General features: G+C 39.4%; 1 protein-coding gene across 4 annotated transcripts in view; it reads left to right on the forward strand.

The window, feature by feature from the left end:
* Positions 1 to 22342, forward strand: part of LOC138741431 (mannosyl-oligosaccharide 1,2-alpha-mannosidase IA-like) — a 97360-nt gene extending 75018 nt beyond the window's left edge. For all 4 annotated transcript variants that reach the window (XM_069895514.1, XM_069895511.1, XM_069895513.1 and 1 more), the window contains 5 exons: positions 9624 to 9739; positions 12784 to 13003; positions 13487 to 13659; positions 16953 to 17068; positions 18144 to 22342. In XM_069895514.1, the coding sequence (XP_069751615.1) occupies positions 9624 to 9739; positions 12784 to 13003; positions 13487 to 13659; positions 16953 to 17068; positions 18144 to 18273 (755 nt within the window). In that variant the 3' untranslated portion in view covers positions 18274 to 22342. The remainder of the gene's footprint in view (positions 1 to 9623; positions 9740 to 12783; positions 13004 to 13486; positions 13660 to 16952; positions 17069 to 18143) is intronic.
* The last annotated feature ends 1964 nt before the right edge of the window (positions 22343 to 24306 follow it).

Genomic DNA, 24306 nt, shown 5'->3' on the forward strand with positions numbered 1-24306 from the left:
TCCTAGTAAATCTTCTCAGCACTCTTTCAATCTTATTGTTATCCTTCCTTTAGCTAGGGAACCAGAACTGCACACAATATTCCAAATTTGGCCTCACCAATGTTTTCTATAACTTTAGCATAACATCCCAACTCAATGATTTATTAAAGGTCAAGATGCCAAAAACTTCCTTTACAACCCCGTCCACCTGCGACACCACCTTCTGTACCCCCAGGTCTCCCTACCATTTACAGTGTACGTCTTTCCTTGATTTGCTCTTCCAAAATGCAATACCTCACACTTGTCTGCATTAAACTCCATCATCCATTTACTGGTCCATTCTCCCAGTTGGTCCAGATTCCTCTGCAAGCTTTGAAAATCTTCCTCACTGTCTGCTACACCTCCTATCTTTGTCTCATCAGCAAACTTGCTGATCCAATCTACCATGTTATCATCCAGATCATTGATATAGACAACAAACAACAATGGTCCCAGTACTGATCCCTGAAGCACACCATTCGTCACAGGCCTCCAGTCTGAGAAGCAACCATCCACTACCACTCTCTGTTTCCTCCCATACAGCCAATTCGAATCTAGTTTACAGCCCCTTTATGAATACCTAGTGCCTTAACCTCCTGAACTAACTTCCCATGTGGGACCTTGTCAAAGGCCTTACTAAAGTCCATGTAGACAACATCCACAGCCTTTCTTTCATCTACCTTCTTGGTAACCTAGAAAAACTCCACAAGATTTGTTAAACACGACCTACCATGCAGAAAACCATGCTGACTGTCTTTAATCAGCCCATGGCTCTCCAAATACCTATATATCCTATCTCTCAGAACTCCTTCCAATAATTTACCCGACATCAGGCTCACTGGCCTATAGTTAACTAATTTACTTTTGGAGCCTTTCCTAAACAGCAGGACAACATGAGCTACTCTCCAATCCTCTAGCACCTTTCCTGTGGCTAAGGACATTTTGAATATATCCATCAGGACCCCTGCAATTTCAACACTTGTCTCCCTCAAGGTCCAAGGGAATATAATCTGGACCTGGGAATTTGTCTACCTTTATTCACTGTAAAACAGGAATCACCTCCTCCTACTTAATCTCCATATGTTTCATGACACTTCTATTTATTTTCCCTTCCATCTATGTGCATTATGCCAGTTTCCTGAGTAAATACTGACACAAAAAAAACAATTAAAGATCTCCCTCATTTCGTGAGGCTCCGCACACAGTTGACCACTCTGATCCTCTAGGGCACACATGTCAAACTCAGGCCCGCGGGCCAAATTTGGCCCGTGATATAATTATATTTGGCCCGCAAGATCATATCAAATATGTATTAGAGCTGGCCCGCTGGCCGCCGCGCCAGTATAGCGCATGCACAGCTAATAATGCTCACCTACACAGACTTCTGCCACCTGACCTGCCTGATTCCCTAATAGGAGATCAAGTATTACATCCTGTCTTGTTGGTACCTCTCCATATTAATTTAGAAAACTTTCTTGTACACATTTAACAAACTCCAAGCCATCCAGTCCTTTTACAGTAGGGGAGTCCCATTCAATATGCAGAAAGTTAAAATCTACTACCACAACTTTCTGTTTCTTACAATGGTCTACTATCTCCCTACTGATTTGCGCCTCCAATTCTTTTGGACTAATGGGCGGTCTATAATACAAGCCCATTAATGTGCTCACACCTTTCCTGTTGCTTAGCTCCACCCATATGGCCTCTGTAGGTAAGTCCATAGTGCTCTCCTGTCTAAACACAGCTGTGATATTTTCCTTGACTAGCAGTGCCACTCCTCCTTTATCCCTCCATCTCTCTATCACATCGGAACCCCAGAACATTGAGGTGCCAGTCCTGTCCCTCCTGCAATCAAATCTCACTAATAGCAATAACGTCATAATCCCATGTGCAAATCCACACCCTAAGCTCATCTGCCTTACCAACAATACTCTTCGCATTGAAATAGATACATCTGAGATCATTTGTATCATGTACAAACCTCTGCTTTCTGTCTTCATATATAGTCCTTGTATGATCTGGTCTATCACTCTGGATCCCCTCCCTCTGCAAATCAATTAGTGCAAAGAGCTTGGACAGGGTAGAATTTGTGAGTGTGCCCAAGAAAGCTTTCTCATTCCACATATTGAAGGCTACTGAAGAAGGTGAAACACTGGATTTCCTATTAGGGGATGAGATAGTGCAAGTGAATGAAGAGTCAGTGGGAGATCATCTTGAAAGCAGCAACCAAATTTCTGTTAGTTTTTAAAATAATTATGGGGAAATATAAAACTGGTTCACAAGTTGAGGCATGGCTAATTTTGGACCAGTTAAGATGGAACTTTCAGAAGTTGATTAGGAGAGGCATATTTACTGGAAAATGGGATACTTTGAAAGATAAGAGAGCAACATTTCAGGCATAGCATGTTTCTATTAAAGGTGATGGGCAAGGCTAAAAAGTTTAAGGAGCCCTAGATGACAGAGAACATTGAGTCTCTGATCAAGAAGAAGGAGATATATAGGTCAGGTTTAAGTAAACCAGATCAGACAATCTGCTGGACAAGTCTATGAGCAGGAGTGCACTTAAAAGGAAAATCAGAAGGGCAAAAGAGGGCATGAAATGGAGCTGGCAGGAATGATAAAGAAGAATCCCAAGAGATTCTACAGATATATTGAGAGAATTGGTCCCATTAAAGGTCAACATGCTGGGTTTGTGCAAAGTCATAGGGAGATGGATGAGATTTGAAATGATTTGTTGTGGATATCATGGAGGCCAAGGAACTGAAACAAATAAGTTGTGATGTTCCAATCCATGTAAGAAGTACAATGGAGGAGGTTTTGCCAAGTATAGAGCACATTAAGGTAGACACATTGGCGGGACCTTGTGAGAAGCTAGGGAAGAAATTGCAGGGGCTCTTGCTGAAATATTTACATCATCTTTGTCCTTGGGTGAAATGCCAGATGACTAGAGAGTGGCTAATGTTGTGCCATTATTTAAAAAGGGCAACAAGCACCAGCCAGGGAACTATAGGCCAGTGAGCTGGACATGTAGTTGGAAATTTGTTGGAGGCATTTCTGTGACACATTATAGATATCAGCGATCCAATAAGCGTGCACTGACGAGGACAGGGCACTGGATGTTATATATGTGAATTTAAGCAAGTCCTTTGACAAGGTCCCACATTGCAGGCAAATCTGGAAAGTTTGATCGGATGGGATCCAAGGGGAGCTGGCCCAATGGATTCAAAATTAGCTTAGTGAAAGGAGTCAGTGGGTACTAAGTGGAGGTGTGCCAGAGTGGTCAGTGCTGGGCCTTTTGTTGTCTGTATTAATAGTTCAGATTTCAGATTTATTGTCACATACATGATATCACATGCATTGGTTTCCCCAGACCAGACCATTATGCAGCCAGTCAGCATGCTTTCCACCATACATCTGCAGAAATTTGCAAGGGTTTCTGGCCTCATTACCAAACCTCCCCAAAATCCTGAGAATCAATGACGGGCTTTTTTCACGATGCTATTAAAGTGTGTTGAGTCCAGGAAAGATCCTCCAAGATCATGACTCCCAAGAACTTAAATTTGCTCATCCTCTGCACCTCTGATTCCCCAAATGATCACTGGATTGTCTACCTCTGGCTTTTCCTTCCTGAAGTCAACAATCAGCTCCTTCGTTTTGGTGACATTGAGTGAAAGGTTGTTGTTGGTGCACCATTCAACCAAGTTTTTAATTTCTCTCCTGTTTGCTGACTCATCATCTTTGTTTATACAACCCACTACTGTGGTATCATCTGCAAATTTGTAGATATTATTGTTGTACTGAGCCACACAATTGTAGGGTGTGAGGTGAGTAGAGCAGGGGGCTAAAAATGCAGCCCTCTGGTACTGATGGAATAGATGTTCTTACCAATCCTCACTGATTGTGATCTGGAGGTGATGAAATCCTTGATCCAATTACACAGTAGGGTGTTAGGTCCCAGGTTTTGGAGTTTGCTGAGCAGTTTTGAGGGGATGATGGTGTAAAATTTCAAACTGTAGTCGATGAAGAACATCCTGATGAATGCATCTTTACTGTCCAGGTGCTCCAGGGCTTTATATAGAACCAGTGAGATGGCATCAGCCATTGACCTGTTTCTACGATAGGTGAAAGTATCCAAGTCGCTGCTCAGAGAGGACCTGATGCGCTTCAACACCAGCCTTTTAAAACACTTCATCACTGTTGATGCAAGTGCTACTGGTCGATAGTCATTAAGGAAGGTTACTACACTCTTCTTGGGCACCGGTATGATTGAAACAGATGGGTACCATGCCCTGCTGGAGTGAACACATTGGTAAGTTAGTCAGCACAGATTTTTAATACTTGGCCAGATACACTGTCTGGGCTGGATGCTTTCCTCAGATTCACTCTCCTGAAGGCAGAATGCCATGAAATCCTCAGATACGGACAGGATGGGATCATCAGGGAACCTGGTGGTGTGAAGGGGAGGTTCTTCACAGTTAGATCAAATTTAGCGTAGAAGGCATTGAGTTCCTCTGGGAGCGGAGCTCTGCTGTCTTCTACTTCACCGGATTTGGTTTTATGGCCCTGCAGGTGTAGCTTGTTGTTCCATTTTCATCCAGAATTTCCACTTCACCCGGGAGTTAGCTTTTCACAGGTCATACGTGCTCCTTCTGTATTGATCTGGATCTCTGGACGTAAATGCCTGTGATCTGGTTCTCAGCAGGTTCCGGATTTCATTGTTCATTCGGAAAACTGAACAATTTGGTGGGGACATGCTCATCCACAGCTGCTTTGATAAAGTCTGTGACTTTATAGTTCAGATTCTCTGCTGAGTCCTTTGAACACTGCCCAGTCTGTTAACTTGAGGAAGTCCTGTAACCATTCTTCAGCCTCCTGTGACCAATTTCTGGGGGTCCTGATCTCCAGAGCCTCTCTTTTTGTGCACTCTATATGAAGGTAGAAGGAGCACAACCAGGTGATCTGACTTGCCAAAATGTGGTTTTGCAAAATGCAAATAAAATAGTTTGGACTGCAGTGAAGTTAACGTGATTAGTAAATGTGCAGATGATACTAAGATTAGAGGTGCAGTGGACAGTGCGGAAGGATATATAAATTTATAAGAGAATCTAGATCAGTTGGGAAGGAGTGGTAAGTGGAACTTTGAGAAGTGTGAGGTGTTGCAAACCAGGTCGGTAGGATTTTCACAGTAAATGTGAAGTGTAGAACAGGGAGACTAAGGAGTACAGGTGTTTTCTTCCCTGGTCAGTCAGTGGACAAAATAGTGAAGAAGGCATTTAGAACCATAGAACATTACGCACAGAAACAGACCCCTTCAATCACCCTAGTCTGTTCCGAACCCTGTCCATAGCCCTCCATACCTCTCCCATCCATGGACCTATCCACATTCTTCTTAAATGTTAAAATTGAGCTGCATTCACCACCTCAGCTGGCAGCTCATTCCACACTCCCACCACTGTCTGTGTGAAGTAGTTCCCCCTCACGTTCCCTAAACTTTTCCCCTTTCACTCATAACCGATGTCCTCTGGTTTGTATCTCACCTGCCCTCATAATTTTTAAATACCTCTATCAAATCTCCCCTCATTCTTTTACGCTCCAGGGAATAAAGTCTTAACCTTTCCCTGTAACTCAGTTCTTGAAGTCTGGGCGACATCCTAGTAAATCTTTTCTGCACTCATTCCATCTTATGGATATCTTTCCTGTAGTTAGGTGACCAAAACTGCATGCAATACTCCAAATTTGGCCTCACCCATATCTTATTCAACTCCTATACTCAATACTTTGATTTATGAAAGCTCTCTACACCGCCACTTTCAGGGAATTATGTATTTGTATTCTCAGATCCCTCTGTTCCACGGTACTCCTCAGTGTCCTACCATTTACCATGTATGTCCTTTCTTGGTTTATCCTTTCAAAATGAAACAACTCACACTTGTAGGCATTAAATTCCATCTGCCATTTTCCCAGCTGTTCCAGATCCCTCTGCAAGCTTTGAAAACATTCTTCCCTGTCCACAATGCGTCCAATCCTAGAGTCATTTGCAAACTTGCTGATCCAATTTACTACTTTATCATCCAGATCATTGAGATAGATGACCAGCAACAATGATCCCAGCATTGATCCCTGAAGCACACCACTAGTCACAGGCCTCCAGTCTCAGAAGCAATCATCCACCACTACTCTCTGGCTTCTCCCATCCAGCCATTGTTGAATTCAGTTCACTACTTCATCATGAATACCTAGCATGTGAACCTTCCTGACTAACCTCCCATGTGGGACCTTGTCAAAGGCCTTACTGAAGTCCATGTAGACAACATCTACAGCCTTTCCTTTGTCAACTTTCCTGGTAACCTCCTCGAAAAACACACTACCATGCATAAATCCATGTTGACTATCCCTAATCAGTCCCTGGCTCTCCAAATAATTATAAATCTGATCTCTTAGAACACCTTCCAATAATTGACCTACTACTAATTTCAGGCTCACCAGCCTATAATTTCCAGTTTTACTTTTAGAATCTTTTTTAAACAATGGAACAACATGAGTTACCTCCCAATCCTCCAGCATCACACCCATGGCTAAGGACATTTTAAATCTTTCTGCCAGAGCCCCTGCAATTTCTACACTAGCCTCCCTCAAGGTCCGAGGGAATAGCTTGTCAGGCCCTGGGGATTTATTCACCCTTTGGCATGCTTGTCTTCACTGGGTGGGGTACTGAGTACAAAAGTTATGCCCTCATCCTCATAATTTTGGCCAAACCAAGCTATCTGATATGATGGCATGCCTAACTACGGAAAAAATAAGATGTTCTGTAATGGATTTAAATTTTCTAAGTTTATGGGTCCTTTCACTTGGATCTTGTTTTGTGAGTTTGTGGTTTCTTGTAAAGCTAGTGAAAGTACCCACTCCATAAATCTTCGTCCGCGAAGCCAAGCCAAAGAAAGAAAGAAAGAAAGAAAGAAGTGAAAGTATATGTACTTAGCAGATAACTTCAGAAGTGAAGGGGTTAGATTTGTAGTATTGTGTAATAGTTACTTCTTGAAAATCATTTTTAATTAGCCATATGTTGAAATTGTATGCTACTTTTTTTGTTTGACTGTTACACTATTGAGTTTATATATGTTTTATTTTTCTTGTATAACATTTTTTCTGTACATTCCTTTTTATTTATTAGCTTTGATCAATGGCTTTTACTTATGTCCTTTAGTACAACTCCGATTATCTGAAATGGTCGGGACTGGGCCTATGTTGGATTAACGTTTTTTTTTGGATAACTGGTCATTTTAAAAAAAAAAAGGCCATTAGCAACAGCAAATTGCTTATCAATGTTTAAACAATAACAAACAACAAGGAAAGGCTTTTTAAGCATTAAAATAATGTTTAATTCTCACCAAAAACATGCTGACCGCTGCCGATCACTGAGACGAACCCAATGTGGCCACCGATCACCGAGATCACCCAACCTCTCAATCTGAACCACTGCTGCCGCTGATCCCCAGGGTGGCTTCCCAGGCCAGTGACTAGTGAGTTGGCGGGCTCCTGACTCCCCAGTTACCAGAGCACCCGATGCTGGAGTTCTAACTCCGAATATATATACACACACACACACACACACACACACACACACACACACACACACACACACACACACACACATTTGGGGTCAGCAGACACTTGGAGTCAGCATCAGTGTGTGGTCCCGCTCCTGCTCCCGGGAGGCTGCTCTCCTTGATGACGCCAGAAAGAACAAGATATTCTTCCAACTGCTTGTGGCTGGGAGACAGTGGCATGCAATTTAAAAGGGAGAGTTGGAGATAAAAGTCAATAGGGGAAGGTAAAGAAGAAATGAGGACAATCGTCATTCTAATTTCATGTCGAATTAATTTTTTTTTCAATTTGTGAGGTCAGTTTGGCTCCAAGATAAATGAGGATTTCTGATTTGCTTCCAATATCCTCATTTATCCAATTCTTTAAAAAAATTAGGATAAATGAGGATTTTGGAGAATCCAGTTTTTTTTGTTCATTGGAGTTGTACTGTATTTTTATGTAAAATCCAATAAAAATATTGAAATTTTTTTTAAAAATCTGCTGAGGTTCTGAAAGGCAGTAGACAAATGCAAGTCTTTCTTTCTTTTAGAATGACTCATAACAAAAGTTATGTACTCAAGCTTGTTGGGACAATTCCAAGTGTTTTGATGGGCATCGTTATGGAGAATGGCTTTCTCTTATAGCCAGGTCATCTGCTTCACAGGAGATTTGTAAACTTGCATCATTTGAAAGTCTGGGGTAGTAAGCAGTCAGGAAGATGCCCTCTCCTACTCACTCCCACTAGTTTTCATTCCCCCTTCTATTTGGTTCCAATCCTCTGTACCCCCATCAACCCACTGGATTCCATTCTCTCCTCTTCCTCCACCCCCTCTTAGTTCTGACTGGTCTCTCTTCGCGCCTTTTCTACTTTTCAGATTGCAGCCCTGGCAGTCTGGCTTCTAATCACCCACTCCATCCTATATGTCACTTACTCTATCTGACTATTTTTTTGTTGCCTCTCTCTCCCTTTGGCATATACCAATGCTCTGTCTGTCATGTTTCACTTCTACCTGGTCTCCATATTTCAATAGGTCTTGTCTCCCCCTCCCACCAAGTCTTCTTTACTCTAACTTCTGTACTACATTTCCTCATTCTTGATAAAGAGTTTGAGCTCAAAATGTTAGTCATTCTTCATCTCTTGCTGATGCTGTTTTACTCATTGAATTTCTCCAGGAAATTTTTTTTATCTCTCACTCTAAAATCTGCCAAACTACCACATCTGAGGTAGTTTCTTGTCAACAGTAGTTTCCAAAAAAATCCAACCCACAATAGGCAAAATTATCTCCTGTCTGACCCAGACTTGAGCTTGGTATCACGGTCAAATATCCTTTGATGTGGGGCATGTTGCAGATTGTCCAATAAGTGAGACCTGACTTTTTAAAGATTCACAATGTATGAATTTTCATCCAGTGTGAACACCTTGAAGCTGATTCTAGGACTATAGATCAAAGAGGTATCGTAAAAGCGAATAGTCCAAGGATTGATCTTTGGAGGACTTCAAGGTATGGGGTAGGTGGGAAAACCATTTCTAGAAATGTTCAAACTACAGTTGGATAGGAAATGGTGGAATTAAATGATCTGGATAATGAGGCGAGCCTTGTGAGGAAAAATAGGTTCACTTTGTCAAAAACGGAACCGTGATGGTACAGATGATTATGGATAATGCACCATAATTACAGACACAGAGTGTGTCACTTATGATTTAATCAGACCTATTTTGGTGCTGTGGTGGGAGCAGGTTCAGGAGGCGGAATGGAAAGATTCAGATAACAGGTTATTGAGAGGCTTGAATGATCAGCAAAGTACAGTAGTCAAAAGAAATAGCAGTATGCTCATGTTGAAGCATGTTGCAACAAGATTTGCTTCTCAGAATTTTTGGTTTATTTTTGCATTTGTACGAGAGTTACGATGTCAAGAATTAGTTACCTGCCTCCTTGTGTGTTTTTTTTTTAGAACTTAATGGAATGAGGCAAAATAGAACACCTTAAAGCTAACTGTGCCTTCTTATTTTCATTTTTCAGATCATGTCTCCATTGGTGGACTTGGGGATAGTTTCTATGAATATTTGATCAAAGCCTGGCTAATGTCTGACAAAACTGATGAGGAAGCAAAAACTATGTATTACGAGGCTTTACAGGTACAGAATTCTCACATCCTTGAAATATTTTCATGGAACTTAACAAATATTGTTTTATATTCATGAAAACATGAAGCATCAGTAGGCCATTTTGTTTATGATGAGCCAATATGTATTTACCCTTTCATGGATTCCTCTTACTAAAGAGTAGCTGTGTATTAAAACTGAATATACGTCAAGCTAAATGAAGAAGAAATATAAATAAACTAACTGATGATTAAATAAATCAGTTAAGTGTGGAACTAAGAGTGTGTTGGATTTTTATTTTAATTTAATTTTATTTTTTTAACTTTAGACAAGCCTTTGCCGCCCAAATACCCCAATTAACCTACAGCCCCCTTACATTTTGAAGGGTGGGAAGAAACACAAGCAGAATGGGGAGAATGTATAAACTCCTTACAGACAGTGCCGGATTCAAACCCAGGTTGCTGTGCTGTAATAGTGTTGCACTAACTGTGCCGCCATTTTTATTATATGGAAAAGAGGGCATGATCGGGTGCAACAGTTCCATTGAATGCATATGCAGTCACATTTGGAATCCAGGATGCTCCTCTAGTCCTGAACAACCACAGATTCAGTAAGTGTTATCAACTAAAAGAATTCTGAAAACAGATTTTAGACTTCAAGCAGCAGCTGATATCAATACAGGTATTTCCCCCCCCCCCCTTTTTTTCTTTCGAAAGTTCATTTTACACCACTTTGCTTTTACGAAAGACCTACATAGTACCTATTTTTGCTAACTGAAAGAAATCCAAATAAGGTTTTCACTTCTACATAAAAAGGTGAAAATAGTGTTCAGTGGGCTGTGGAGCAGTGGGATCAGTGTGGGGACTGATAGCAGGCTGTCGGGAGAGCTCAAGGCAGTGAGTCTTGGAACAGTCAAAAAATTTTCCCATATAAATTGATGGTAATTGCTTCTCTGCTTTACGCCATTTCGGCTTACAAGAGGTTTCATAGGAATGCTCTACTTTCGGATAGCAGGGGATAGCTGTACACTAATTAAAGAGCTCATTGCAAGGTGAATAACACAATTTACAATGTGGTTACTCCACAGCAAAACTGTTTTACTAGCTGTAAAAGTCTGCCAAGCACTCCAAAGAATGGGAAAAGAAAGATATTGTGCATGCAGATGCTGAGACCTACAGTTGAGATTAAAAAGCAGGATATTTCAATTACATTTAAAATTTGTTTATTTGCTATAAAATTCCCAAAGCAGTGAGAAGGGTTCTTCTGCAAATATACCAACAGGTTACCTCTAGCATTACATACAACTGTGTTTCAATACAATTTACATAGTACAGGATTACAGTGAAAAAGGAAGATCAATTAGCACCAGGCAAGGGCATCATGTGAGCCCTGTTATGGGGTTCATTCAAGAACCTGATGGCTGCAGGGAAGAAACCGTTTTTAAGCATGTTGGTGTGTGCTTTCACACTCAAGCCTTCTCACTAATGGGAGGAGGGAGAAGAGAGTGTGGCTGGAGGGTGATAAGTCATTCAGTATTTTGGGTGCCTTTTCCTAGGCAGTAGTCGAAGGAGTTTATGGAGGGAAGAGGAAGTAAGTTTTCATTGTGTTCTGAGCTACATTCTGCAGTCTTCTGCAGTTTCTGATCTTGAGCAGAACACCTTCCATACCATGATGTGAACCATCCACTAAGTGTGCTTTTGACAGTACACCTGTAGAAGTTCAGTTCAAGATTCAAGTTGTAGAAGTTGTTGAGGGACAGAGGGGACATGCCTAACTTCCTTAGTCCTCTGAGTAAATAGAAGCATTGGTGCGCTTTCTGGATTGTTGTATCGATATGTTTGTCCCAGGTCAGATCATTGGGGATATTTATTCCTAATCTACTCTTTCCATTCAAATGCTATGAATGAGTACAGGAGCCTCTGCTCACTCACCTGAAATCAGTAATCATCTCCTTCTTATTGACGTTGAGAGAGAAATTGTTTTCTTGGCACATTGCCACTAGAAGTTCAATGTTTTTCCTGCATTCCAACTCATCATTACTTGATACCTGGCTTGTGGTGTCATCAGCAAGTTTGAAGTTAGCTGTGCACTTGTGGGCGTAGAGGGAGTATAGTAAACCCCCAATAGAAATAGAAAGATGGTGTCAAAGAAGAGATGGTACAGAGGGAGGGGCTTTAGATTCTTGAGCAATTGAAGCCCGTTTACAGACCCTCAGTTGTCCAATATTTATCCATTCTCATATCCATGCTAAATGTATTGCATTATTGCCCTGTGCTTCAGCTTTGTAATATATTACTTATCAAATGCTTTTTTGAAATGTATGCTGACTTACTCCTTTGATCAACTTTGCCACTTCATCAAAAAATTCTATCAAATTGGTTGTTCATAATTTTCCCTTAACAATCCATGCTGAATTGCCTTAATTAATTTGTTTTCTCCCGGTACTTATAACCCCAATCTTGTCATACAGAAGCTTCTTTCATTTTATCTTCTTCTGCATCCCTTTTGCCATTCATAGGGTTCTGGTTTTGTTTGTTCCTCCTTCATGAGAAAGTGTCCAAACTGTATCTGAACAATCTGTTCCATAAAGGTTTGTTACATTACAGGTTCCAATATAATTTTTAATTTAAGCTCATTTCTAAAATGCATTTTTTTTAAAATTTGGAGATCCAGCACAATAACAGATCCTTCTGGCCCAATTACACCCTTGTGACCAATTAACCTGCTAACCTGTATGTGTTTGGTACATGGGAGGAAACCAGAGTACCTGGAGGAAACCCATACAGTTACGAAGAGAATGTACAATACTCCTCACAGATAGCAGTAGATTAAAACCTGGGTCACTGGCACTGTCATGGAGATGTGCCAACTGCTATGCAAGCTGTGCTGCCAAATTTACCTATGCCAAATCCATGCTTATTCTGTTGAACTTAGATTTCCTCTAATTAACAATAATTTAGAATTTAAGCACAGAAGCTTAGCAAATGATCGTTGAAAACATGTATTGCCAAATATATTAATTTGAATGCTATGTAGTTCTGCATTAACTTTTGGCAGTTCTCTTTGTATTTCTGTAGGCTATAGAGACAAATCTCGTGAGGAAGTCTGCCAGTGGTTTGACTTATATTGCAGAGTGGAGAGGTGGAATATTGGACCATAAAATGGGGCACTTGGCCTGTTTTTCAGGAGGGATGTTAGCTATGGGAGCTGATGATGCACCAACAGATCTATCTAAACACTATATGGAATTGGCAGCAGAAATCACTATCACCTGCCATGAATCGTACAAACGCTCAGGTAAGAGATTTCTACCCCAAAATCACACCACTGAATAGGACAACAAATGTAATGATATTTAATAACATGATGCGAGTTAGATAGTGAATAAATGAATTTTTTCTTTTGCAAGCAACCAGTACAGCAAGTAAGCCACAGGACAGAAGTGTAGAATCACAGAGAGAAATCAGTTGTTATGGGGCAAAGGAAACATAATTTTACTATTGGGTTTATTCATGAGGCTGATAATGACAGGAAATAAACTGTTCTTGAATCTGGTGGTGTGTCATCTTGTAAATTTTTTTTGCACTACCAATAAGTGGTAATTCTGCCTCGCAGAAAAAAAGAATCTCAGGATTGGATGTGATGTCATGCATTTTCTGTGACAATAAATCTGAAATCTAATCTGTAGACCAGGTGGATTAAGGATTCTCATGCCGCAATTAAATGGCGCATTCATTTGACATTATTGGAATATTGCATGTACAATTACTTTTTTTTTAGCAACTAAACTTGGTCCTGAAGCATTTCGTTTCGATGGAGGTGCAGATGCTGTTGCTACAAGAATGAATGATAAATATTACATCTTGCGTCCTGAAGTGGTTGAAACCTACATGCACATGTGGAGATTTACCCATGACCCCAGGTATAGAGAGTGGGGCTGGGAGGCGGTGCAGGTATGTGAAGCCTATATAAATATTTTTCATAGTGTGTTCTGTAAGATTTTTATTCCAGCTTCATAAGAAACATAATCATTTTAGTGTCTTGGCTCTCTTGCTGAACTTCTGAATGATATATTTGTAACTAGGGTATCTTTTAAATGGATTCTTTCCACCCTCCTGTAATCTTGGGAATTTTCCAGGGTGCCATTTATGGATTCTTCTATCTACATACTGGCCATTGGCAACCGTGACCAATGCTGGCATGCTGAAGATATTGCATGTTCATTGGTACCACTCGTTTAATTACATGATATTAGTTTTTGGGTTTTTTTAAATTTTTTTATTTTTCACACTATAAACCACATTGATCAAGATACATTTTCTTTTTCAAATATATACAGTGTCGTTTTCTCCCCCCCCCCCTCTTCCCATCCCATCCTCCCTACCTCCCCTCCCATTCAGTTTTTTTTAAATTTTGATGCAAGTTGATTTGCAGAGTACAGAAATCAACTAGGTGATAGAAACTATATGTCATGAGATCTTCATATAAAATGCAAGCTATTTTATTTTACAATGTGTCAGTCAAGTACTGGAGGAGATGTATTTAAGATGATGGGGGGGGCGGGGGGAGGTTTAAAGGAGATGTGCAAGGCAAGATTGTTCACACCGAGAGCAGTAGGTGCTTGAAAGAGGCTCCAGGGGGTGATGATGGAGACGAACACAATAGTAGCATCCAAGAAGCTTCTGGAAAAACTGGCACCTGCAGTGAATGGAGGAAATGGATCATTTGCAGGCACCTGAGCTTTCATTTAATTTGCCGTCATAGATATTGTAGGCAAAGGGACTTTGTTCCAGTGCTGAACATGATGCTAAATCCAACACTTCAAGATGGAAAGAATTCAAATAACTAGCCAGTATTTTGCCAGGAATTTTATGCCAGAATTTTTAACAAGTTAAATAAATCTTAGTTTTACTTATTATTGACCCTTGTACCAAGATTCAATGAATAGCTCTTTTTATGTGTGCTATTCAAAGGCAAGCAAAGAATTGTTGCCCAGTGATTGGGGGTGGGGGGGGGGGGGTGGTCTGTAGATGCTGACCCCAAGCTCAAGCCCCCATATCCAGCTGTCTGCTCTTCATCACATCTCTTCAACCACTGGCCCCAATTCCTGGAAGCTATTTGTGCCTACCGCCTGGTTGACTGCGAAGCCTGAGTTGAATGAAACACGATAAGCTGCAGACTCTGTCTTTCTTTTCTTTGGCTTGGCTTCGCGGACGAAGATTTATGGAGGGGTATGTCCACGTCTGTTGCAGGCTCGTTGGTGACTGACAAGTCCGATGCGGGACAGGCAGGCACGGTTGCAGTGGTTGCAAGGGAAAATCAATGGATTGGGTTGGGTGTTGGGTTTTTCCTCCTTTGTCTTTTGTCAGTGAGGTGGGCTCTGCGGTCTTCTTCAAAGGAGGTTGCAGCCCGCTGAACTGTGAGGCACCCAGATGCATGGTTGGAGGCGATATCAGCCCACTGGCGGTGGTCAATGTGGCAGGCACCAAGAGATTTCTTTAGGCAGTCCTTGTACCTCTTCTTTGGTGCACCTCTGTCTCGGTGGCCAGTGGAGAGCTCGCCATAGAACACGATCTTGGGAAGGCGATGGTCCTCCATTCTGGAGACGTGACCCACCCAGCGCAGTTGGGTCTTCAGCAGCGTGGATTCGATGCTTGCGGACTCTGCCATCTCGAGTACTTCGATGTTGGTGATGAAGTCATTCCAATGAATGTTGAGGATGGAGCGGGGACAGCGCTGATGGAAGCGTTCTAGGAGCCATAGGTGATGCCGGTAGAGGACCCATGATTCGGAGCCGAACAGGAGCGTGGATATGACCAACGGCTCTGTACACGCTGATCTTTGTGTGCAGACGCTGTGATTATAGTTAAAAACACCAAAATGCTGGAGGAACTCAGCTGGTTTATTCCACATCTATAGAAGACAAAGATATATTGCTGATGTTTCGGGCCTGAGCCCTTCTTCAAGCAAAAATCAGAAAAGGCAGAAACAGGATAGAACAGAGAGTCTCAGAATTCAAACAATAGGGGAGGAATCCAGACCAACAAAAGGTGTTAATTGGATGTGATAAAGGACTAGATGGAATTTATCATGTTTGTGCGAAAGGAGACGGAAAGGAGAGACTATGGGGGAGGAAGGGGTGAGGGGTGTTTTTTAATGCTATCTGGTTGGAGGGTGCCCAGTCGAAAGATGAGTTGTTGTTCCTCCAATTTATAGTTGGTCTCACTCTAGCAATGCATAAGACCATGGACATGTATGTTGGCAAGGGAATGGGATGGAGAATTAAAATGTGTGACCACTGGGAGATCCTTGCTATTGTGGCAGACAGAGCTGAGGTGCTCAACGAGCACCCAGTCTGCGTCCAGTCTTTCCATTGTAGAGGAGACCACAGCGAGAGCACGGGATGCAGTAGATGACCCCTGCAGATTCACAAGTGAAATGTGGCTTCACTTGGAATGAATGTTGGAGTCCATCTAATCCAACCACCTTTGCTCCACAATGTTCAGCTTCTGGCATTCTATAGCATCCTAGCAGGACTGACAGAAGCCACTCTATAGGAACCTTTTGGTAAATCAATACTCACCTTCAGAAGATGGAACTTATTTCACTGTGCGTTGAATCAATACAATTAAACAAATTCAAGTTTTTTCACATATACCAAGTGAGAAATTTTGTTTTGTGAGCAATCCAGTTAGACATCCTATACATAGTACAACAAATAAAACACAATACAGGATGCAGAGTTACAGGAAGAAATTAGCTCATACAGAATACAATTTTGTAAGTGTGAGATTTGTTCAGGAGTCTGGTAATATCAGAAAAGAACTTTTCTTGAATCTGATGTGTGATCTCACACGTGAATCTTCATCCTGTTGGGAGAGGAGAAGAAGAGTGTGGCCAGGATGGGATGAGTCTTTTAATATGTTGGCTGGTTTTCTGAGGTAGCAGGACAGTGAGCTGATATGGGGGTTGGGGGGGGGGGGGGAAGGGAGGTTTGTGTGATGGTCTGAGCTATGTTCACAGGTTCAGATTTATTCTCACATGTACAAAGATGAAGAGATAGAGGGTTTTTTTGCAAGCAGACCAGAGACATCTGATAAATAGTACAAGTAGCAGTACGAAAGTGCAGATTTACAGAGAGAGATTAGTTGGTATGGAGTAAAAGCAATGTAATTTAAACCCATAACTGTATGATCTAACTAAAGCCAAAGAGGCTACATTGAGTCCCTGTTTTCTATTTGTACAGGCTCTGGAGCAGCACTGTCGAGTAGATGCTGGATTTTCTGGAATAAGAGATGTCTACAGTACCCTGCCACACCATGATGATGTACAGCAGAGCTTTTTCCTTGCTGAAACTTTGAAGTAGGCATTAAAATTATTCTGGCAAATGTATTCAGAGAAGTTTCTTGGAACACCAAATGCATAACAATTCCTGGTTCAGCATTTTATTCATAAAGATAGCAAAATTAAATAGGATTGGAACATGACTGGTTTAATCCATGATTAGTACTCTCAAGCAAATCATTGTCTTACAGTTCCAATGGACTTGGGATTAATTTAACTCCATTCCATTTTTCTGGATTCTCTGGTGGTTGACAAGGCTAATATAGAACTCCAGAGTTAGCCGCAGACAGGAGGTTACGCTTTCCTTCCACCATTTATGCTGAGTTTTTGTGTGTTTGGGGGCATCCATTATGGTACACTTAGGATCAGAAGTGCACATGCAGAATCCATCTTAGAACTTTAGTCAGTCTCTTTGCACCCAAGAGATTTCAACACCTTTCCTATTTTTAACCCAGCCCTTCCAGAAGAGTATTTTAGGAGAAAATTGTAATATAAAAATACTGCCAAAAATTATCACTATGTGAAATGTATATTTAATTGAACGTTTTTGGCAGTCATCCAGAATAACATCAAATTTTGCTTGTATCTCAAACCAATGTGATTGGATGAAGATGGAATGTCAACCAGGTCATGATACAACCATTCTGATTGCAGGTGAAAATTTGAAGAGCTGTGGAGATGCTCATCTTGCACAGAAACCAGTTTCTGCATAAAGTTTAACCCTTCTTCTCCCCACATAGCCCTCTCTGCCCCCCATAGTCCTCTCCCCCACACATGATACATTTTAGCCTGAGTTATTCACTTATACAATGTTTTTAAAACTCCCTGTGTCTTAACTACTAAGAAATGTCATTCATGTACTGAGAGAGTCATTGAAAGGTACATGCACTCAAAAACAGAAGCTCTCAGATAGAGACAATGAAATTCAAACATTTAAAACTCAAATATTTAGAAATCCTCTCTTAATAGTTAGACTTGGAATTTCTGACTCTCATTTGGAAAACAAAAATAGTATAACTATGTCATACATTCTGTTTTATCAATATTTTTGGTTGTATATTAACTCTTCTCTTTATTTCCTTCCTAAACCAAGGTACCTTTATGTGTTATTCTCTGAAGATGAATTGCTGTCTCCAGAACAATGGGTGTTTAATACAGAGGCCCATCCACTACCTGTAGTACGCAGGAATACACAGGAACAAGTGATCACAAATGATCAGTAAAAAAAGAATCTATCCTGAAGAAAGGATAATCTTTATCAGTCTTTGGGGTTGAAATAAATTTCCTTTCCAGCAAAGGACCTTTATTGGTACAAGCAGAAATGAGTTGACAACAGTTTAATTGATGTGTTGTAGTATTTGATCTGTTCAGGACACATTGATTTCCTCTGTGAGGAGTTGCATGGCCTGTTGTCCTGCTTATGGTGGGCCACTCTTTAAAGCCAAGTCTCAGAAATGCACCATTTATACCTAAAGTTTCATCAGAGGGAGAATACAAATATCAAATTGACTGTTTAACCAAAGGATTAAAATTTCACACCTAGATTATTGTAAAGGTTTTTAGTTTATTCCCTTCTCATTGTATAAAAAACACGTACTCGTGTCAAGCAAAGTAAATGCATATTTAGTTGTTTATGTTTATCATAAAATTAGCATCTCTGGCCTCATTGACCACATTTTGTTTTGACATCAGTTGGGTTCTTGAAGTTCCATTATTCAATAATAAGGCCTTTCATTTCTCAGCAAGAAAGCTGCTTTGTGTATTTGCATAAAATGTCTTTGTGTGCTGCCTTTACATGTTTATGAATTATTTATTTTAAACATCTATCAGCTCTGTTAAATAATACAGGCAAAAATGTAAATTAAGTTCCACCTCTTCAGAGAATCAAATTGGTGTGCATTTTACACCTCGCCACTAAAAGGAAATGTCACTAATAAATGTTGATTTTTTTTTAAATATATATATATATATTTCAATATTAACTCCCTTTTTTTCAATCTGTGAAAAATGAAACAGAATTGAATGCCACATTTTAATCCACCTCTTTTGTTTGATAATTACATTGGACAAGAGTTTATGCAGAGCAATTGAATCCATAGTATATACCATTTAAATAATCATGTAATGACAAGTATCACATGCGCATTGCTCAAAAAAGTTGTGCATTTCAACAATTAATATTCCTGACTCATTCACATTTTAATTATGATATCAGTACATTCCATTTATTTTGCTCATGGTTTTTCTACAATCTGATACACTGAAACAGATTAAATATAAAACTAGTATCTCTTCTGTATATTCATTTTTTTGAAGTCATTCACGCATGTACAGTTTGATCACATTTGGCTAATTCCAAGCATGTGAAAATCTCAAATAGAAAAGATTCACCATCTTATCTAATTTATTCCACATGATATGCATCATAATTTAAACTCACCCAGAACCATTTTATTTTCTGGTAAAGGTAAAAACACAAGATCAGTTGTGAGGATGCAAAACAATATTCTTTTTCACCCCCTTTAGGCAACTGTTTCATTTCCTAATCCAGGTGATCAACCTTCCCTTGATTTATTTTGTAGTTTACCTACCTACTGTAGGTTCTGATTGTAGAATTAGATAGGAATTGTGGGCTGTGTTACAATTCATTTTCTACTATAATTTCAAAGAACCGCAGCAGTTTATATCTTTTTCAAAGATATGAAATGGATGTTGGTTTTCTCGGAATTATTTGAAGTGCTAAAAAAAATGGGCTGTGATTCATGTATGAAATAGGGTGTGGTGTATCTTCAGAGTGGGGGGTACAAAATTAGCTGATACAGTTGTCTTGGAAGCCAGATCCACCACCACTTGCTGAAGAACTGACATCTATCCAGTATTAGGAAGCGTCCACGTGGGATTTTTTCGGGTCCAATGAATATCAAACCAGTCCTCAAGCCTCCTTCTTGTACCCCTACTTATTACCAGATCTCACCCACCATAATGAACAACATGCACCTGCAAGTTACAACTTTACTACCACTTGATCTGAGAGGCAGTAGGAGGTATTTGGCACAGAATGAAGAAAAAGTGATAGTCTTAGCTGAGGAGTATGGTGGTGGAAAGATGAGAGGAGAATGAGAAAAAGAACAGAGGGAGAGAAAGAGATGAGAATAGGGTTAGAGGTGTGAGAGGCTTTTCAAAAGTTGTGAACTAAACAATAGGTTTTCCTATACTGTACATAAAGTGAGAAGCTTGCATCACTTAGAGAACTGTTTGTGAAAAGATACTATAGATTTTGTAAGAAACAAATTTTTGCCTAAAATTGAAGCCACTAAAGGGGGTTATCAATTTTAATATTCTGTGGTAATTAAATCATCTTTCAAATGATGCTCAGTCACCCAATGCTCATAACTCATAACTCTTTTAAAATATTTAACCTTGCCCTTCTGTCACCTCTTCACCACACATTGATAACCATCTTTCTTTGATTATCCCCTTTTTAGCCTTGTATGTTCCAGTGGCAAATTCAATAGTTTTTAAATACCTTTTTTCATAACTATTACTATTTGTGTAAACTTAAGATAAAATCCAGGCTTTTCTTTCCAGATTCTCGTTCCCTTCCTATAATGTGTCAAGAACCACACAGCATTACGATTGTCTTACCAATGACATGAACAGATCCTTGCTACTGAATTTAGTGCTATGTACATGTCCAAAATGTCAGGTGACTTTTTATGATCTTTTATAAAATGTGATGAAGGAGATGGTAGGTAAAGCCACTTTATTTTTAACCACTTTTTTTGTCAGCAAGTAGTCTAGGCTTGGGTAACATGCAGGTGGGAGTTGAATATTGAATTTTTATTGTTCTAGTTCAAAAGCACAAACTGTAAAGTCACATGGTATAAAGATGATAAAGGCCACTCCTTATCTATTGTGTTCAAAGGAAGACTATAATAACATCAACAATAATGTCCATATCCTGGTTGAGTAAGAAACAATACCATTCCCGTTTCCAGATTGGGCAGTACGGTTGGCATAGAGGTTAGTACAACGCCTTTACAGCGCCAGCAATCAGGACTGGGGTTCGAATCCCGCACTGTCTGGAAGGAGTTTGTACGTTATCCCCATGTCTGTGTGGGTTTTCCCCAGATGCTCCAGTTTCCACCCACTGTTTGAAACGTATGAGGGGTGAAGGTTAATTGGGTGTAAATTTGGCAACACAGATTCATGGGCCAAAATTTAAAACAATTTTTTTTTAAATTTACCTCAATGTACATAATTTACATCCAGTTTAACTATTATAATTTGCTCCAGGGCAGTGGGTATATTTTTAAAATAGAGGTATTCAAAATTTCATATCCATAATAAAACTCTTGTATGTTGTGTTCACATCTAATGACAGTTTTGTAATACATTCCTCATCACACACTGCCTCTATTAGTGTCGTAATAGTGGTGTTAATTTAATTTAATCAAGTCTATCTTAAATAATGAAAATGCACCAGATAACTTTTCAACATTCTAAATTTCTCAAAGGGAGATGCTCAGAACATTTCTCTGCAAAAACTCTGACATCCTATAAATGTTTAAATTTGTCTCATGTCACTGAGTTTTATTTCAACACTTAAATCTTGGCAAGTCCATCTATTACATATAAAAACACTTCCATGTTTCTTTGCTGCCATTTATCTTCCTATTTTATCAGTGTATGATTTTTACTAATTAATGTCCCCTTCTGAGTATCATCAACATATTTCAACGTAATGCTCTGTGCTTGTCCAAATCTACAATTAACTTAAAAAAAAAAAATAGGTTGCAGGAAAAATATTAGAAGTAGGTTATTTCCAGTAAGCCAGAAAACTTCCATTTATTATATTCTGTGCCTAGCCAACTCTCAAACTGTTTAAATTCTTCTTAGCCAATTCCTTGGGATCAAGGTGTGTGTTAATTGAGCAATTTGAGAACTGCAGACTCTTCCATAAATGGGGTAGAAGGTGCCTGTCGGGTCAGTTTGTGTGGTGTGTCTACTTCTACTGTTTACATGGAGCTCTGGTATGCCTACCTATGCACAAAATCATGATTTTCAAAACCATTTCAAATGTTCTTTCTCCACTTTGAGCTAAAGAGCTCCAAGAGTCAGTGGGGATTGTACTTACATTCCTTTTAATACCATATGCCTTAATGTTTGTAAAAAAATCTTTTGTATGGTGTCTTCTCAATCATCCTTTGAAATTTAATTGTACATCATTCTGTATTTCCTTTTTGACTTTGTAAATTCTTCGTATAAATTCAATTAAATTTATTGATCATGGTGTGGCTACTTAATGATATCAGATTTTCACTAATTTGCTGCACATTTTGGACTTAATAGTTTATTCATTACTGAGACCAGAATAATTGGCCTGCAGTTCCCTGTTTTTTACATTCCATTCACGTTCTTTTACTTGTTTACATTTGTAGTATTTCTGTCTGATGATAGTTGTATGTAGTTTCATTCTTCTCTTTGTTATACAAATACAATGTACCATAGATTTATAATAAGACCAACAGTGTAAAGTCATTTGCTTAGATACTTAGCAAATGAATTAATTTATTATCAAGCTTTTGTTTTCATTTTCTGTGTTTACTGAGATAGAAAATGGAGGATTTGTTTTATTCAAAATAATTTGTTGTTTCAGTCCATGAACAATGCAGAAATAATTTTAGAACAAAGTTAATACTGTACAGAGATAAAAGCTACAATGTTTTAACACTGATTTTCTGAAAGGCTCGTGACATTGAAATTCCCCCGTAACTTCCTGTTACCAAATTGATAATTTCATATTATAGTGTGGGCAATACATAATATATCAAATACCATCTGTGAAAAGAGAAATGTGTCTGATCAATGTTCTGATAGATCATTACTTGAAATGGTAATTTGGTTTCTTTCTCCACACATGTTGACCTCATTTGTTGATCATGGTCTGGCTAACTCACATCAACTTTTTGCAAATTTGCACTAATTTCTCTTTTGTTAAAATCATCTTCATTTCTGCATTTTTAAATCATTCTCTTATCATCTAAAATCCAGTTTGTTCCTTCCCTCATTTAGAATCCTAGCATTTTACAAACTCTTTGTCTAATGAGATTTTTTTCCTTCCATGACCTCAGAGGAGACCTCCTGTTATAGATCCCAACCATTATAATTTGAATAAATACAAAAAAAACCAAACCTTTGTGTAATTCATACTGCTGGTAAGCTCTCCTCTTGCATGGAATATTTATTGTCTGGCACTTGTAACTCCCATAGCTGAATGTTGTCCAGGTTTTGCTGCATACAGGCCCAAAGTGTTTCATTACCTGGAGAAGTTGAGGATGAATCTAAACACTGTGCACATCTATGTCTTAAGTCCACTGCTCATTTGAGTTCTTTGTAATAATACTGCACCCACCTGCTCTTACTTTAATACAGCAGTCAAAAACTGTTTAAGCTTTAATACATTGTTCACCTTGTCTCTGCACCTTAAATCACTTCTCACCTTTCCTTTATCCCTTAATGCTCTACTTACCCTATTCATGGTTTCTCATATAACACCATTGTGGTGACTGCACTCAACATATGAATCTGTACTATAATACAGCAGTCCGCTAGATTCCACATTTTAATATATCACATCCCATGTTTCATTACACTTTAATACTGTCTTATTGCAGATCCAACATTTTTTCATCCTAGACTAAAATTCTAATTGCATACTGCATTTTTAAGTGTTTTGAAACTTTTCCTACAGTAAAATAATAATTTTTTTTCACACAAATCTGGGTATTTGAGCACTACTAGGTGTGAATCACCATTGTCGCCTTCTGCACCAGGAATAGACAAGATGATGCCATTCCCCATGTAACGTTCAGGGATACTTGGACCACATGGTTGTGGGAGATATTCAGGATAACTTGGTCTTCTCTCAGTGCTATCTGTGCTGGACTGGGTTACAAGCCAAATATGCCTCCCATAATCTGTGCTATCTGCTGGACTGGGTTACAAGCCAAATATGCTTCCCATATTCCCTCACCCTTCACTTTCAAAGATTGAGTTCTGATATCATACCCCTTGCCTCCAGTTCCATAAGTGTTCACAGCATAAACTCCAATTTGGCCTTTCAACTTCAAAATCTGATTCTGGTCCTACAAAGAAAGTGCTGAACAGCACTTTTCTAATGGTACTGTATTTGCGACTAAATTAATTTTCAATATATTAGAATTTTAAGGCATTTTCCTCTGGAGACAAATATT

This window comes from Narcine bancroftii, chromosome 8 (genome assembly GCF_036971445.1).
Source record: "Narcine bancroftii isolate sNarBan1 chromosome 8, sNarBan1.hap1, whole genome shotgun sequence".
Taxonomy (NCBI): domain Eukaryota; kingdom Metazoa; phylum Chordata; class Chondrichthyes; order Torpediniformes; family Narcinidae; genus Narcine; species Narcine bancroftii.